The following is an 18418-nucleotide window of genomic DNA, read 5'->3' as shown; positions in this document are numbered from 1 at the left end:
TCTATGGACCTCGACTCGAGAGCCAAGATCAGGTCTTCGTGATTGATCGAATCTGCAATGAGGTTAGCTCCACTAGAAAAAGTATCAACTAACACATCATCCTTGTGAACAATCACATCATCTTCATGTAAATCATCATGCTTGTCATTATCATGCAATTCATCATGCTTATCATTATCATCTAAATCATCATGCAAATCATGTGTATCTTGCTTTGGAGAAGAAGAGACGGAGAGAGTCTCCTTCTCCTGATTCTGTTCAAATTGCGCTTGCACAATAGAAAAGAGTCACAAGAACTCTTTCATGTATTGGTCGCTCATCTCTTTTCTTGCTTTGTTCTCGCGATCAAATTCTGCTTGTCTTTCTTTGTTCTCGCGATCACTTTCTGCTTTTCTTTCTTTGTGCTCACAATCCAATTTGACTTTTCTTACTTTGGCTTCCAAGCATGCTTGCTCGTGCTCACGCGCTATGGCTACCATTCTTTCTTCATATTTGCGCTCTATGGTTGCTATTCTTTCTTCGCTTTCTAACTTCCTATCCATCATAATCTTGTTGAAAGGCTCCATAGGAGTTAGTGCAATCCTTGGCGTAGGTGGGGAAGGGGGAGGGTCGGAAAAACCTCCTGGTGGGGAAAATTCTTTTTCTCCACTTCCATGCTCATCACCTCCATGCGAAGTATCCATTCCGCTTCGAATGATGACCATCCACTAAGTCTTGGGTTCTTAAGTTCACGAGGAACTTGGTTCTTGTGGATCTTGGGTTCTGGAGTCTTGAGGTTCTTGAGAGTCTTGAGTCTTGAGGTTCTTGAGGGTCTTCTTTAGCATGCAATCTGTGTTTGAGAAGGATCTTCTCTTCATCCGAGTTCTGCTCTTTTCTGCGGGCGCACCCCTTGGCGGCCTTGCGCTCACACCAAGGTTGCTTTTTTCCACCTCACGTTGATTGGCCGGCCGCTAAGTGCACGGTCCGTTCTCAATGAGTGAAAAGAGGCACAAGGGGAAGCTGGACAAGCCCTTCTTTCTTCAGTTTCTTGTCACTCCTCAAAACACGATTAGAAATCGACACGCCCAAGTGGACTTGGGTTACGTGCGACCGCAACAAGCAAAAAAAATTCTTTGGTTCTTTCCTTGAGTGCTACAGAACACTACCAAAGCTCTGATACCAATGTAAGGTGCAGTAGAAGTGAATGTTGAGATTTGCTCAAGATAAGTGCTCCGAACTGTGCTCAAGGTTCCTTTTACTACGGAAGGGAGAGCCTTCCGATCCTTTAGTAAGAGAGTGCAAATGATCACAAACAAAGTGGATAAACACTGTGAATGAAGGTACTGAGACTGAGAGATAGAGAGAGAAGAATACGACAACAGAATGTTATCAAAACCCTCCTCCGAAGGCCCCACTCTCTATGGCGAGAGCGGTCGACTTATGATTGCACAAATCTCTACAATGCTTTGGACTTGCCGACGATGTCGAGACGACAATGAGGACGACGACGAGACAGGCTGAAATCTGAAAATGCTAAGGGGCTGAAATCTACAAATCTTTATCTACTGAATTCTGACTCTATATCAGTGACGATCAAATACATCTCTAGCGATAGAGAGGGGGGGCCCTTGGAGGGGGGTTTGGGGCTCCATCCAGTGTTAGTCTTCTTCTTCTCTCTCTCTCACTCACAGTATCATCTCTCTTCTTTCTAGTCTATAGCACATCTCTCTCATAAAGTAAAGGAACTCTCTTATGCAGTAAAAGGAAATTTGAGAAGGCATTGAGGACTCATCCTCAGCATTCACCATCAATAACTTCCACTGCACATTACACAACCATTTTGTCCAATGAGAACATATGTCAGGTGAGTAATGAAAATATGCCATAACCGTATCTGTGAGAATAAACCGATAAGAGCAGTGCCAACTATCAATAGCCATCACACAATATCCAGGAACACTGCTCGACAAAGCATATGCAAGAAGAGTTCCCAATGCTCACTGCCTTGTAAATGACCACGGACAATAAGCTTGGAAAGCAAGGCATAACTCTGCATCTTGGGTTGATAATCCCCAAACCTCCTTCGCTCGAGGCATAATGCATGTACGCCAAGCCACTCTGGCCGTGGTGTCTATGATCATATCTGAGCCTCCTAAAAGGAGATTCTTGATGAGACAACGCAACCAAGACCAAAATCTCAGAGTGCACTAATCCAAGACAAAATCAATCGACTACTCTCTCTCTCTCTCTCTCTCTCTCTCTCTCTCTCTCTCTCTCTCTCTCTCTCATGCGCGCACAAGTTACCTGGTAGAGAAGGATGTCAAGCTTTTGAAGATTGATGTTGTCCGGCAGCTTTACAGTGCCAAGGGAGATGGGTTCACCCCAGTCGACGGCCCCAGCGAGCTCGGAAGAAGAGGCTTGTGCTCTCAGACAAACGCCCAACTTGCTCTTACATGAAGCAGTCCTGGTGGACACCCATTGCATGTAGCTTGGCCTCAGCCCGCCGACCGTGGTCTGCCCAAATGCATTTTGAACCCTCTGGTAGCGCGGAAGCTGAATTGGTATCGTCGCCATTGCAGCCATCTACTTTGAGATTGAGATGCACTGCCACGGCAGACCTTCAGAAACACAACTATGTGACTGGATATTCTTCCATTTTTAAAGGGTGAAGATGCCCTTCAAAACCTACAATTGATTACGCTAACAAACATTGAAATTTGATGGGCAAGGATGTCCTCAATCCGCAACCCTCAATTCACCAGCCTTCCTCTAGTCTTCCTTGTCTACTATGCTAGCCTCGGTGCCACTAAATGCTTAGAGACTCTCACACTAGCACAACCTATTTTGAAGGCCATGATGACGTTGGATGTGGACGCATTGATGCTCTCAAGAGTTATTAGGCTCTTCTACACAGACTCAACATATAAGTCCTATAGAGCACAACATTGCATACAAAGCATCCATGCACAGGTAGCTACCAAATATTTCACTAACACTACACGAATTACTTCTAGGGGCCGATAGCTCCTGCAAATGAGAGAGAGAGAGAGAGAGAGAGAGAGAGAGAGAGAGAGAGACATAATAGGTCTGAAAATGAGCAAGCTAGCGGTATGTCAAGAAATAATTATGATGTGAAATAGGCTCAACATGAGTTCCAAGCTGTAAATATGATGTCAGTTAGTGTGCCTAAGTAGCAGTACATTGCACATTTTTAACCAAAGGTATATAAGGTTGTGTGTAAATGGAATTAGAGTTCACAGCCTCATTTGTTGAGAGCACACCCTAGTGAGAGCTCATGTAATATATGGCTATGGAGTCCTTCAACTTCTTCATGGTCGTGTGACCCCGGGGTATCCACTATGGAAGATGTAAGATAGCACGTGCATTCAACATAAATGTATTAAATTTGCTAAAGCCTTACATAATTTATCATACATTAGGGGCATAAATAACCGATACAGGTATATATATTGAAGGGATTTTTTAAATACAAAACATCAAGAAGCATGAATACATTTTTTTATGCTCACTTAGCTAACAGAGTTGCATTGCTTTACCTACTATACATATGAAGAAATATTTGATGGCATGCACAAGCTTGATATAGGACTTGGTAAGAAAGAGTTGTTGTTGGAGTTAGTTTGTTATTATCATTTGTTGGGTGTGTAGGCTACACAATCGCTACACATTATAAAGGTATATGTTAGCAGGTACCCGCAACGGACATCTATAGCATAGCTATCTGGCACTAACATAATGTCAATACTCAAAGAAGCGACTCGGATGGGGCACGGAGACTCTTTGAGGCTGTCAACCTCAAGAAGTGAACCTACAGAATGAATCCATCTAAATCTATCACTCTCAAACCTGGAAAACTGCCTATGTCCTATGTCACCGCACTTGATCGTCGTGCCATTTTGACACTCAAACAAAGTCCAAATGCTACGAAACTTCAGGAGGAGGCTAGACACCTAGAGGCACTATCCTACCAAGTTTGGTCGTAATTCGATGAGGTACCAAAATCATGATCCATTATGATCAAGGTCCAGAAAACTGCAACAGAACATACCAGAAAGGTCTCCCTATGGTCATTGAACACTCTCCTATGGTTGAAACGTCAAAAAAGAACCATTATAGCACTCAAAACAACCGATTTAGCTCGCTAACACGTAGTCGTGAACCACAACAGAATTGACAATGATTACACTTAAAAGAAAGAGCAACAGACAAGGAACACAATGCAAGTTCAAAAGTGAAATTGGATTACCAGAGCTCAAGATAGAATGATTACAAAGCGCACAAGAGTAGCCGCTCTCACTCGTAGGTTCACAACTCATAAACCTTGTGATGATGATAAGTGTGCTTTCTCACTTACAAAAAATGAGCTTTATACCTAGGCCTTTTTGGCCAGTGGTCGGCTTTACAAGGCTCAGACTCAATTACAAACTTTACAACTCAAATTTGGCACAAACTGGCTTAGAAATTATTTGATTAAAGCCAGTGGCTTTCTTATAATTACAAGGCTTTCCGAAAAAATAATGAGGGACATCAAAATTTTAGGGCTCATGAAGAAGGGGTTCGACTAGGAGGGCTCCCTTCTAGTCCAACTGCCAACATTCCCCCCTTCCTAGTCTTTGCATGCCCTCATGCAAGCTTGGTCCTAATCCTTGTCTTTGGCTCTCGCTCTAGCAGTATCTAGTCTTCACTATGAGTTGTTGGTGTCTTTACTAGTCAAATGTCCTTCTCTCAAGCGTCTTTGTGAGTAGATTGAACTTATCTGCTCGTGCCACTATCCCTGTCTCGGTTGACAACTCCTTAAAAGGATTGTTCATTATGGCACTTTGATAGGCGATGTGATGGGGGCAGGCAGATCCTTTGTCATGGGGTTGAAGATGGTAGAATCCATCTCAAAAACTCAATCATGAATGCCTCTTCAAATGTTTGAATGTATTGTGACGGTAGGAAAATGATGCGAGCGTACAACCCCATGATCACATTGCGGTTGGGAATCTCTGTTTCCATGTTCTAGCACAAGCCTCTAGTGCCCTCCAGGAACACCTGCCATGGGTGTTCAACTCCCTTGATGTCCTCAAATGCAATGATGCAGGTGATCAGCATTTTCGCAAAGTTTACCAGCATTTGACAAGTGATATCTGGGACATCGCGCATCTGTGTTATTACCCCTCGTAGTGTACGAACCATATAGTGTTCTGAAGCAAAAAAGTTTCCAACTGGCTTTGATATGTGGGTAGTTTAGTACCAACGACCTTTTGCTTTGCCAGGTGTAGTAGCTATCCCAAGATCGCTTTCTACTCATGGGACAGAACGTTGTCGGAGTGCGCGTCTCTCTAGAGTCGACTGAGAAAACATCGGGCTTCTGGTTGTAGACAGAGAAGCAGTCGAGGTGTAAACCAAGCAAAACCAGTGCGGCTAGGACTGATTTAGTGTTAAGACGATGGAGAGGGGGAAAGGGGAACACACCCAGCACACAATGCAATGCCTCACTATAGCCCAAGGTATACACAGCACCCCAATCCACTAGAGTTCACCTTCAAAACTTAACACTACCCGCAAGCAAACAACCACTTTCACACAACCATACGCACATAGGCCTTGCAATGCACCAGACAGACTCAATCACTCCACTCCGCTCAATTCACAGCCTTCCACACTCACACAACATCTCTCTCCCTCTCTTTGCACAACAAACATCGGGGGGGGGGGGGGGGGCACACACGCCCGGAAACACACGCACACAACCAGAGAAGAGAAGGGGGAAGGGGGAATAACACCCAGAAACAATAGAGAATAGTCTTCTAGCATATGCAATACCATATACAACCAACACACGAATGCCATATGCAATTCATTGAAACTTGAACCTTCAATAACTTGGGCTCCGTAGCTCGGTTCAAGCTGCAAGAATCTGCAATCCATTGAAACTTGAACCTTCAATAACTTGGGCTCCGTAGTTCGGTTTGGTGAGCCGTCTGGACCTGCTCCTTCAGCACTTCAAGATCTTCATTCTTGGACCCAAATTAGCCCCTCATGGAGCCTTCCTTGGCCTATAAGCTGCATTAGGCAAACAATTCCGCTGCTACCTATCATCCCATGATTTCCTCCTAGCTGCTCCAGCCCTTTGCCATGCTTCTGCTTGCCTGCATATATCTACCCATGCCACCTTCTAGAGTCATCACACTTTGGCTGCACCATCATTGCCCACCCCCTAGTTGAGCATTAATGCTCAACCACAAAAGAGTTTTTATTCCACTACTAACTGCAAAACCTGGCACACACTATGAGAAAACTAAAACCATATTTACATAGTTTTATTGCATCCTACTGCCAAGCCTTCAAGTGGGTTGCCCCACCCCCTGCATCAAATAGCTTCCACCTGGATCAAACACCTGTATTTGATATCTTGCATCCATTTGTAACTACTCAACCGAGTGTCGTACCCTGCACCTAGACCACCATGTGTGTAGACTGCCCATAGCCTACCTTCTGCACTCCATGCATTCCTCTGCAACTTGTCTACTCCATACCAAGCAGCACCAAGCATATCATCATCAAAAAAACATGTACCTGACACCAAGCTCCAACACATGTCTAACCCTCCCTCCCAACCAAATAAAGTGGAGGACTTCACCATAGAACTCTGTACCTGGTGAGCCAGCCACCATAGAGCTGTATCTACCACCATATGCATCAACCATAGCTTACATACCTTTAATGGAAGCAAAGCCACTGCTTGGGATTCTTCTTTCTCCACCATTGGACATGTCAACCGCATTGGAATCTCCACCGTCTTTGGCATCACAACCTCCTCTTTGGCCACACACTCCATTCCAGCATCATCGATCCCTTCCTTGTCTACCAGCCCTTCAAGGTCGACCAGTACCTCTTGCTCTTCAGCTGCAATTACCTGTTCTTTAAGTACCTCTTCTACCGCTGCATCAGGCTCTTTTTGGGAAGAAAGCAACTCGGTCTCTATTGCACCATCTTTGTCTTTCTCCATAGACACGGCCGTTTTATCTCTCTTGGCAAAATGGTGCATCTGTTGCACCACCATGACACCTTCCACTGCTACTTTCATCAGCACAGCCATTAGCATGGCACCACACACCACCTTCACTTGCATATCATCATCGGTAGTTCTAGACCGCTCCATTTGGTCTTCATCGTGCATCTCGGCTTGCTCTATTCCCTGCTCTTCTTGCACATGGGCTACTACCATATCATCAAACATATAAGAGGGCAACTTTACCTTTATCAGTTCAGGTTCATCAGATTCCGTCTCTTTGTCACAGGACGTGAACTCATCGGCTCTATTATCCCCACTTGTCTCCCAGCTAATCGAGCTTGTATCATCATTGGCATCGGTATCATATACCGACTCCGTATCTACATCTCCTTCCGCTTGCTGCTCCACAAAAGCTTGACCATCTTCACTGCTTTGCAAACTTTCTTCATCAGCTTCTGAACCCTCGGTATCTGCATCTCAATTGCATTCTGCTACCTTTTCATGCAAACTCTCCACAAGAACATGCTTTACCTCTCCAATCTGTACCGGAACCTCCACATCTACTACCGCTTTTGCATCTTGATTCACCTCGACATGGAGCTTATCCTCATTGACAAGCTCTTTCACCCTTGGCACATGCACGTCACAAACTGGAAACCTCCAAGGAACATAGCCAATAGTAGGTCTTACCTCAACAGACTCTGCATTTCGAACAATTGGAATCACCTTGGGTCGGACCAAAGAGCACTTCACTACCTCCGCAATAGGCATATAATCTATAGGCTTCAGCAAACCCAGCTCTAGCTTCCGCTTTACCTTCCTGCTCTTTATCTTTGCCAGATAGACCATGTCTTCATAGGTATCTGCACCATCTTCGCACTTTTCTCTAATCCTCGGATGCAAGCACTCTAACAGCTTTGACAGCTTCAAAGATTGATTGCTTTTGACCCCAGTAGCAATCTCTAACTACTTCCAACAGACTTCAAATTGCTCAATGAAAATAGAGAAATCTTTACTTACATCCTGGTGTACCACCTTCAACCTTGCACCAGCTTTTTCTGCCGTAATCACCTCTCGAAACCGCTCTAGAAACTGACTCTGCAACCTTTGCCACGATTCTCGATCACTGCTTTAAACCATCAAACCACACCTTGGCTCGTCCTCGCATCAATAGCGGCACCGTCTGTAACCTTTTTGCATTCGTCGACATAGCATCGACAGCAGCTATAGCTTGAAATCTGCTAACCAATCCTCGAGATCTTCGACGCCCGTAAATATGGGGCCAAAACCTGGCTCCACCATCTCTGTCAGCTTCAAACTCGACCATCAAACATCTCGACTATCACCCAACCACTTTGTCAGCTAAAAACCACCGCTTCGAACCCCAAATTGGAGCATCAAACAGCTCCTCGGTGGGGGCACCAGAAGATGGAGAGGGGGAAAGGGGAACACACCCATCACATAACGCAGTGCCTCACTATAGCCCAAGGTATACACAGCGTCCCAATCCACTAGAGTTCACCTTCAAAACTCAACACTACCCACAAGCAAAACACCACTTTCACACAACCATACGCACATATGCGTTGCAATGTACCAGACAAACTCAATCACTCTGCTCCGCTCAATTCAAAACCTTCTACACTCACACAACCTCTCTCTCCCTCTCTTTGCACGATAAACCTCGGGGGGACGCACACACGCCTACACACGCCCGAAAACACACGCACACAAGAAGAGAAGAGAAGGGGGAATAACACCCAGAAATAGTAGAGAATAGTCTTCTAGCATATGCAATACCATATACAACCAACACACTGCCGGCATGAACCTCGGCAACCAAAAATAATGGCTCAAAACCTTGGCAAAAAAACCTCATGGCAAAAATGTTAACCTTGGCCAAAAGACCCCAAAAAAACGTTTATCTCCTTTTATAGGAGTGTGTCTAGGAGACTTAAAAAAGAAAAAAAGGGGTGAGCTTTCATGTCATGCACTTCACTTGTAGATCCATTTAGAATTTTCCTTGCATTGCCACCATTTGTTATAGTTCATTTTTGGAAACAATTGCATGCTACACATCTTCCTAATGTCCACCCAACTCGATCGCCCGGCTTGCCCCTCTTGGACCTTTGAGTTCTCTCTTTAGCTTTGCTTGATCTCCCTTGCTAGATCTTTGCACGGTTCCTGCCTCGCCTTCCTTTCACTTCGGGATCAAGTTCTTCCATGAAGGGGGGAGGCAATAGCGAGGTCGCTATTGCCCTCCCTCTTTCCTTCAAAAATTTGGGGGCCCCAACGGAGCCGTTGGATCAACCGCTAGCGCGGGCACCACGTCATCACTGTCAAACGACCTCCGGCCACTTTCCTCACGCACACGGGCGCGCCACCGCACTGTCTCCACAGGCCAAAACCGCCCCAATACGCCACGCACAGTGCCTAGCAGGGTTGCCACTCGCGCGCCATAGCCAACGACTCACGAGGAGGGAGCTCCCCTCTCTCCTACTCATACCCCCTAATGGGGCACGCCCCTGATGATATACTCTGAGCTTCAGCACATCTTTTGCGCATGTGGGGTGATCCCTTGGCCACGTGGCAGCCCGTGGGTGATCCCCCCTTGGGATAGCCTCCAAGGCCCTTGGAATTCCAAAAAAAACCTTTTGACTGTACAATTTCCCCCCCCCTTTGAGGGCTTGCTAATTGTCACCAAGTGATCCGATTTGAGCCAAAAAACCCGGCCGCAAGCTCACCTGCCGACTTGAAAATGCCCGGCTCCAACCGCATTTCGAGATTTCCCAAGACCCCATACTGAGGGCGCAAAAATCGATCAAAGCATCTGCAACCAACTTTGGACAAAGGCACCCAATCTTCCGACTGTTGTAACTTTTTTCTCCAGACTCCGTTTGACGTGCAGTCAATTCCTGCGAGCTTCGTATAATGCATACCCTACTCTAGAACCTTGTCGAGTCTCAAAAGACGCCAGATTACATAATTCCCTATGTGGTCAGGTGGGCACCAACTTAGCCCCCGGTAAAACTTCAACTGGCCATAAAATGCAAACCGTGGCTCTGTTCCGCAATCTGAAAAGACAGATAGGCTCCATGAATTGAGCTCTACACACCTATACCTTGACTTCCACTTGGACCACCTATCCCCAGCTGCCCTGTCCGGCAAGAATCTGCAATCCATTGAAACTTGAACCTTCAATAACTTGGGCTCTGTAGCTCGGTTTGGTGAGCCGTCTGGACCTGCTCCTTCAACACTTCAAGCTCTTCATTCCTGGACCCAAAAGCTGCACCTCGCATCTCCTTCACTTGCTACCCAAATTAGCCCCTCATGGAGCCTTCCTTGGCCTATAAGCCGCATCAGACACACAATTCTGCTGCTACCTGTCATCCCATGATTTTCCTAGCTGCTCTAGCCCTTTGCCATGCTTCTGCTTGCCTGCATATATCTGCCCATGCCACCTTCTAGAGTCAACACACTTTGGCTGCACCAACGATATAGAGATGCTTAGAGAGAATTGCAAGAGAATATCACAGATCGGAACAGAGTTTATGGCTAAAATCCAACTTAGAATAGATATTAACACTTAATTGAGGTTGGCAATCAGAAGATGTTTCCGTTAATCAGATATCTGGAACCCTTAATACAAATCGGTTGCATACGCCAATGTCGGTATGCTTGTTGATTTGAAATCCCCTATTCAGATAACCCAAACCCGATGGAAACAATCCACAACTTGCCAGATAAACTTCATCCTGCTTAGACCTTCTCGTGATTCCTTCTCCTCGTTATCCTTCTTCCTTGCAATCTCAAGAGAGCTGCAAAACCTTCTTTTCCTTTCACCTCCTTGCTCCCCTTCATTGCATCAAGGTTCAGAGAGAGAGAGATAGAGAGAGATTGGAGCCCTTCTTTTTCCCCACGCTCTGTCCCTCCTCCTCCTTCTCCACGCTCTTCACCTGCCTCCCCTTCTTCCACTGCTTACCCTCTCAAAAACACACCACACTAATGCCCCCAAAAAAAAACCGCCCCCTTGGGCGTGTGTACCCCTACTTTTACTATTTTTGGCCTCTTCTCATGTGCACCACCCCTTTTTTTTAGATGCTATCCTTAGCTTGTCTTAAGCACCATGGCCCATGGGAGGCACCCCTTGCCAAGCGGGTAGTAGCGCTGACGCCACTGGGTGGGAACCTCCCCCTTTACACTCAAAAGAGTTGGGCGCGGGAACCAACCCCCCAAGTGGGTGCCACATCATCACTTGTATACACCAGCGGGACCATCAATGGCCAACACACCCATCACCACAGCGGCGAAAACGCCCAGAGGCGCTGTCAACGACCGTGAGCAGCGCTCAAAGCGCGACCACACCCGGACGCCATGACGGGAGCTCGAGAGCTCTCCACTGTGATGCTCTATGGGGGCGCCCCTTGTTATATAAAGCATGTACCCCAGTGCTAGGCACCCGCATGTGGGATTAATCAGGCCACGTGGCGGCCTCAAAGGGAAGTCTCTCTCCAAGACTCTCCAAGGCCTCACAAAATCTTTTTAAAGCAAAAAAAAAATCCCTTCCCCTTCAACTAATTGCCAGTTTCTGCTCATAGCTCCGACTCTCGATCTCTAAAATCCCCACAAAAGCCTTGGTTTCTGACTTCAACCCGTGCAAGCTATATCCCATTCCAACCCTACCTGGCATGTCAACCAACGCGACAAAAATGGCCAAAAAACCTAGATTGCTCCTGATTGACCACCATCGTCAACTTCCCACTGCTATAACTTGCCCGTCCGGACTCCATTCGACGCACCGTAGCTTCGTGTGGCCTTCACTTGGCGTATAGAACACATACAATCCCTGGCAAAGCTCCAAAATCATCAGATGGCACATCTACCAAGGCGGCCAACTCGACACATACTTGGCCCTCAGCAAAACGTTGATCGTCCATATCATGGCATCCGAAGCTCTGATTGCCGATCTGAAAAGACCAGTAGGCTCCGTAAATCAAGCACTACACACCCATAGCTCCAAGCTGGCTCGGACTACCTGGCATCATTTGGCCTATCCGTCTCAGATTTGCAACCATTTCCAACTTCAAAACCCTGTATCTTGCACATCGTGGCTTCGTTTGATGAGCCGTCTGGACATGTTCCTTCAGCACCTCAAGCTCTACATATTTAAGCCAAGAACCAACACCTTGGACATTCTTCACCTGCCACCCTGTCTGGCCCTCATAAAGCATACATCTCCTTCCTCTTGCTGACATAACATCTGTTATCATTGTTCATAAGTTTGGCAAAACCTCAAATATGTATGCATATTTGCATCTTTCACCCTGTGCCCACAAAGTGGTACGACATCCATCCCCTCTAAACCTCCACATTCTCCAGTATGTGCCAATCTTTAAAAGTCCTCAAGGGCGACATCATCATCAGAAGACGCATTGAAATCTCTATCTTCAGACACATTGAAGTCTCCATCTCCAATTTGAAGCTCTGCATCCCGTTTTTTTAACATTTTGACACGTTTTCTTGCAATTGGAACCTTTAACTTTGTACCGTCCATTTCACATAACTTGTAGGTAGCATTAGGAAAAGCATGTTTAACCACATAGAGGCCAAACCACCGCTTAACCATCTTGCACATAGTTGTGTACTGATTATCTAAACTGCTATCATAAACAAGAACTCAATCCCCTTCTTGAATAGTGTTTGTCTCAGCTTATGTTGTTTATCGAAAGCATCTTTGTTTTTTAATCGAGCATTTTTCATTTTTTTCCTTGCGGTTTCCACATCCTCATTTCTTCTTTCTAGTTGTTGAATTTTCAAAGCAAGTAGATCTTCTCTGCTCATCTTTGTATACCCAGGGCAATATACTCCATGTAGCTACTGTCTCCTCAAGAGGCATAACAGGTTTTGACCGTACATCGACTATGACGGCATGAATCCTATAACAATACTGTGTGTGGTACCGTCTGCCCATAAAGCATATGGTAGCAATCGAGGCCATTCTCCAATACATCCTTTGCATGCTTTAACCAATGCCTTGATAATGGGGGGATGTCCCCTCTCACTTTTACCATTTCCTTCTGGATTATATGGCGGTAGTGAGAGATAACTTAATACCTAGACGAGAAAAAAAAATCTATGGACTCATCAACATCCAGTTCTCTTCTATCCGCAATAATTTTACCAACACATCCATATCTGCATATTACATGTTCAAGTAAAAACTTGCATACCACACTTGTAGCTTTAGTTTGGAAAGCCCTCCCTTCAACCTAGTTTGTTGAATCTTCCCTGGCAAGCACAATATACCTCATTTGCCATAATCCTGTAGGCATTGTAATCAAATCGACTACCCATTTGAAATACATACACATTGGATATGTCAGATGTAACCCATCATGATGCTTTACATTTGAGTACATTTGACATACATTACAAGTTTCAACAAAGTGTACCACATCTTTATACATTCCCTTCCACCAATATCGATTTTTGATTTTAGAAAAAGTGGCCCAAACTCCCTGTGACCTGCACATAATGACTCGTGGAATTCTTTAAGTACTTGGAGTTGTGTTACCGTATCGCAAACCACTCGTTGATGGGTTCCTCTTCTCTTCTTTGGATGTTTCCATAAAAGCCCATCCTGCAAGAAATATCCATAAGCCTTCTTACGGGTTTGCTTAAACTCTTGTCGGTCCAATCTTCGTGCCTTTCTAGTGTACTCAAATATTTTCCAATTAGCAACCATTCACCTTCATATTTATCTTCTGCGAAAGAATGTAATGCAAAAACCATGCTTTTACATTCTACATGCAGTTTTGAAGAGGTAAAGAACCTCAAGCCCACGTCTTCATTTTCAAAAATCATAGTTTCCTCATCCTCAAATCTGGCCTTGGACAACATATCAGATTATCCTTACCTACAATTCAATGAAACTCAGGATTTAATGACGTTATATCTGCAATCCAGCGTAGCATAGCTATATCTGGTGTAGAACAACTTGTGAGCATCCCAAGTAATGGCAAGCAATCTGTCTCCACTATTAGAGAAGCACCAATAAAGTACTCCTAGTCGCACCTTAGGGCAGTTTCTACGCCCCAAAGTCCCCTTTTTACTTGCGGATATGCTCTCTGCCAAGCACTTAATACTTTGGCACCAAATTTGATAGCATACCCTTTCCATGCTCGTCATCTTGTCCAATAGCCCACCCAATACCTGTGGGACTCGTGTCAATCATCACAATGATTGGCTTTCCGCTTTTGTAGTCTGCTTTCCTTAATGTAGGAGCCTCTTGTAACATCCTCTTTAGTCTACAAATAGCCTTTGATTGTTCTTCTTTCCAAACGAATTTTTGTCCCTTCCTGAGCAATTGGTATAACACTCTGCAACATGTGAAAAATGGGGTAACCATATCAAGTAAAAAACACATGCACCTAAAAATCTTCGCACTTCTGTAATTGAATTGCATGTCTCTTTCATCTTTTGAATAGCATCCACTTTGACAGGTGGTCCACATAAGTGTCCCATAATCAAGTGTTCTTTTACCCCAAACATAGACTTTTGGCCTGAGAGTGTAAGGTTGACCTCTTCAAGCCTTGATAATATCCCTTCACAATCAACAATATGGTTAGCCACAAATTGTTTGCACCCCATCTTATCTTTGGCTTCATCCTTTTCACCCTCTTCACACCCTTTTATGGGCATGTCGTCAATAAAGGCATGGTAACTTGAGGAATGAAATCCCGCAACACTTTATTCATCCCATTCATCATGTGAGCGACTCAATTGGTTGCACCCTGTGGCAAAGTACACATTTTTACTAATCCCAAGGGAGTACGCATGGTTGTCAGATCCCCACTTTCCATAGCCAATTGAAATCGATCATAGTCCGAATACAAGTCTCCCATAGAATAGATAGGTCTACCTGCAAAGGCCTTTGCAAGTTCGTCAACCACTGGATCTGTTCCTACATTTCTGATAGTTACCTTGTTTACTGGCTGCATATCCTGTATAAACCTCAATGTACCATTCTTCTTGATAAACGTAAACCACCTGTTAGAGTAAGGAGCACAAGAGGGCTCCAAAATTCCCATCTTATTCTTCTCATTTAACAGATCAACAACTTAGGAAGATGAGCCTTTGGAACAGGAATAGGCCGTAAATTCCAAGGCAAATGCGGAATAGTAAATATTACCATGGGAGCTACAACACTAGGATCCATGCAACCGATCTCACCTGGTTGGAAAGCAAAAGACTTCCCATGTTTCTTTAAGATTTCTCAAAAACATTTTATCTCTTCTTGATTTAAAAAATCTACATCACCAATCTTCTCTCCTGTAGCGTTTCTTCAGTAAATGAGTGCCCAATTTTACCTGGATCTCAAAGGATAGGTTGTTGAGATGCTTTCTCCATAACTGTATCACTCTCTTTTGGCAACAAAATGGCCATTGGTCTGCTGATGTTCTTTGCCACTATTTTGTATTTCGTATTCACTTGTACCTCTTCTGCATCTAACTCTTCTTTGAATTGGAAAATCAAATCATACATGTTAAGAGAGTTTACCTCAACTATATCTATGCCAGCTTGATCCTTAGGTTGAATGACTATATCCATTTCCCCCATGGTATCAACAAACGCGTATTCTTCAAAAATACCTGAAATTGCTTCATTTGGGTCTAGTGTTTCACATCCTTGAAGTATGCCTTGGACATTGCAAACATGTTTCCTCTCCCATTTGTGCAAATCATTAAATTTTCTATAAGATACCAATCCCTCTGAAGCCAATCCCAGAAATCCTGAAGAAAAAGTATCTCTGTAGACATCTGCTGTCACAACGAGAACTTCTTCTCCAAAGCACTATCATAGTCTCGCTTTGCAATGGCACTTGGAAAAAATCCTGAAAACCCCTGTTCTCTTTGAATTCTTTCGTCAACTTTGGCAATGGCTGATCTCTTAAGGTATCCCTATTCCTAGCATGGTCCACACAAACAATTAGAAATTGTACTGCTCTCTTACCATCACGACTTCTGATCCTTGCATAGGTAGATCCATCATCCAAAACCTTGGTTTCCATTCGCACCACCGTAATGTAAGGCTGCCCTAAGATAACTAGATATGTAGAGTGATCCTGTACAAAAAAATTGTGTTCATCGCTTACATCCCCTATGGTTATTTTAACATTAGGGCATGCACCATACAAATCCCCTGATTGTGCATTGGCAGCTTGAATACGCCATCCATGTTCCACATCAATATGCCACTTTCCTTTTAAGAATAAGCTCTTTGACATAAGGTTTACTTCTAACCCATGATCTACCAATGCAACAACCGGATCTTCTGGATCACCTACCTTTACCAAAGTCTTAGTAGTAGCCATAGCCCAATGGTTTCGTGTAGAATGACTGCGAGGTACATCTTCTCCATACTCATCCTCATGAAATCTGATGTGCTTTACCCGTCTTGGAAGCTCATTGTTGTCTACTATGCTTCCCCATTCATCTTCACCTAGTTCTTCTTCATTCACACTGCCCAAAATAGCTTCAATTTGTTCATAAATACTCTGCACCCCTTGTGACCTGGTTGGGTCGTTTTCAGGCCCGTACAATATTTTGCACTTTCTCATCATGAGATCAATGATACTGTCATGGAATTCCCGTTTTGCAATACCTAGGATTTCGCCTAGGGTGAACTCCACCCTACTATTTAGATACTCTCCTCAAGTACCTTCCTCACATCAGTAGCCTGTTCAATATCAGATCTCAGCTTATATGAAGGACCTCGTGCTTTTCCCGCCTTTTTCTCCTTCTCGGCCTCATCCATTGAGACATCGGGTGGGGTAGGAGGTACTCTTGAGGTAGACTCTTTTCCCTTTTTTACATCTAATCTCGTCGTCCTCTTTGAATTTCTTACCAGATCCTCTTCCCTCTTTTGCTTTTCTTCTACATAAGCCTCATTGTTCTGAGATTTAGCTATATATGCATATACTGAGAGGGAATCTATAGGGTCTTCCCACCCAGTAGTCTTCCTAATACAAATTTCCACTTCAAAACTGTTGATACACAACTTTTCCCTTTTTTGTTGTTGTCATAGCATACGGCCAGAAGGTCCCATTCTTGCTAGAACCTTCAATTGCCTTTTTTTTGTATTTTATCCTCAATCTGCACACCATAAGTCAGTGCTTCGGCTACACTCGCATGGTGTTCCTGTAACATCTCTTCCATGCTTTTCTTCATACCACCTCTTCCATATTTGGTCTTTAGAGGCAACCCTGTTTCCCGCAAGTGTATGAGGCCATCCTTCCAAAAAACCACATCTTTACACTTGGCTTCAACAAACTCCTCACACTCATTCTTGACATGATCAAGATTGTCACACCACATACAGTTTTGACTCCCACTTCCTCTCTGTGGACCGCCTTGTCTCAACCGAGAGGTTGAACCTTTCTCTTCAAGCTTCGCAACTTTCAAATTGATTTTCCATTCCTCGATCCCCTTTACAAGCTCATCCATGAACGACTCCTCTAGCTTTGGAATCTTCTCCTTTATTGGCACAGGAACCTCTTCTTCCTTTCCTCCCATATTTGCATTCATTCCAACTAACTTATCCAGTTTTTTTTGTTGTTTCACCACCATATTGACTGCTTCAATCACTTCATCTAATTTCAGTCCCAACTCCCCTGCGGGATCCTCGAGGAGATCCACTAAGATTTTTTGCAATTTTGGATCTGAAGCCTGCACAAAAAGTTCTACTTTCTCCAAATTAAGAGCAGCCCGTTCGGTTATAGACAATTGGGAAAATCTCTTTTCAAATTCTCTTAACAATTCAGGAGCAGATAGCCCCTTATTATGTTGTTGCACCCACTTCAAAAAACTCTTCTTTGTAACGCGCTCCTTATCCTCAAGAAAATATTCATCCTTGAGAGCTTGTTTGAACTCCGTCCATGTAGCACCATGTGCAGTTCTTAGTTCCTCAATCCGTGCACGTAATTTAGGCACAACAACAAGTACACCTCAATTTATACGGCTTATCTAGCTTCACGAATATGAGCTTCCATTTTCCTTTTCAAACTATAAGTCATCATTTGCTGATGGTGTAGATGCTGTTGATGCATAAGTGCAGCAAATTGCTGCATACCATTATCTTGGCATGCCGACATCGCTACTTCCATCTACCCCGGTCGTTTCGCGTCGGGTTCACCAAATTGTCGGAGTGCACGTCTCTCCAAGGTCCATCGGGAAAGCGTCGGGCTTTTGGCTATAGACGAAGAAGCATTCAAGGTGTAAACCAAGCGAAACCAGTGCGGTTAGGGCCGATTTAGTGTTAATAAGATGATATAGAGATGCTTAGAGAGAATTGCAAGAGAATATCACAAATAGGAACAGAGTTTATGGCTAAAATCCAACTTAGAATAGATATTAA

The 18418-nt window shown here is 44.3% G+C and overlaps 1 protein-coding gene across 1 annotated transcript in view; it reads right to left on the bottom strand.

The window, feature by feature from the left end:
- LOC147422186 (uncharacterized) overlaps positions 1-2615 on the bottom strand; it is a 46425-nt gene extending 43810 nt beyond the window's left edge. Inside the window, exon 1 of the mRNA XM_086503652.1 lies at positions 2284-2615. Within this exon, the coding sequence (XP_086359778.1) occupies positions 2284-2562 (279 nt within the window). The 5' untranslated portion in view covers positions 2563-2615. The remainder of the gene's footprint in view (positions 1-2283) is intronic.
- Positions 2616-18418: the final 15803 nt, after the last annotated feature.

The sequence above is a fragment of the Adiantum capillus-veneris genome, chromosome 27 (genome assembly GCF_014529385.1).
Source record: "Adiantum capillus-veneris isolate H3 chromosome 27, ASM1452938v2, whole genome shotgun sequence".
In the NCBI taxonomy this organism is placed as follows: domain Eukaryota; kingdom Viridiplantae; phylum Streptophyta; class Polypodiopsida; order Polypodiales; family Pteridaceae; genus Adiantum; species Adiantum capillus-veneris.
Note: the sequence above shows the minus strand (reverse complement) of the source record. Positions and strands in the feature narration are given on the sequence as shown.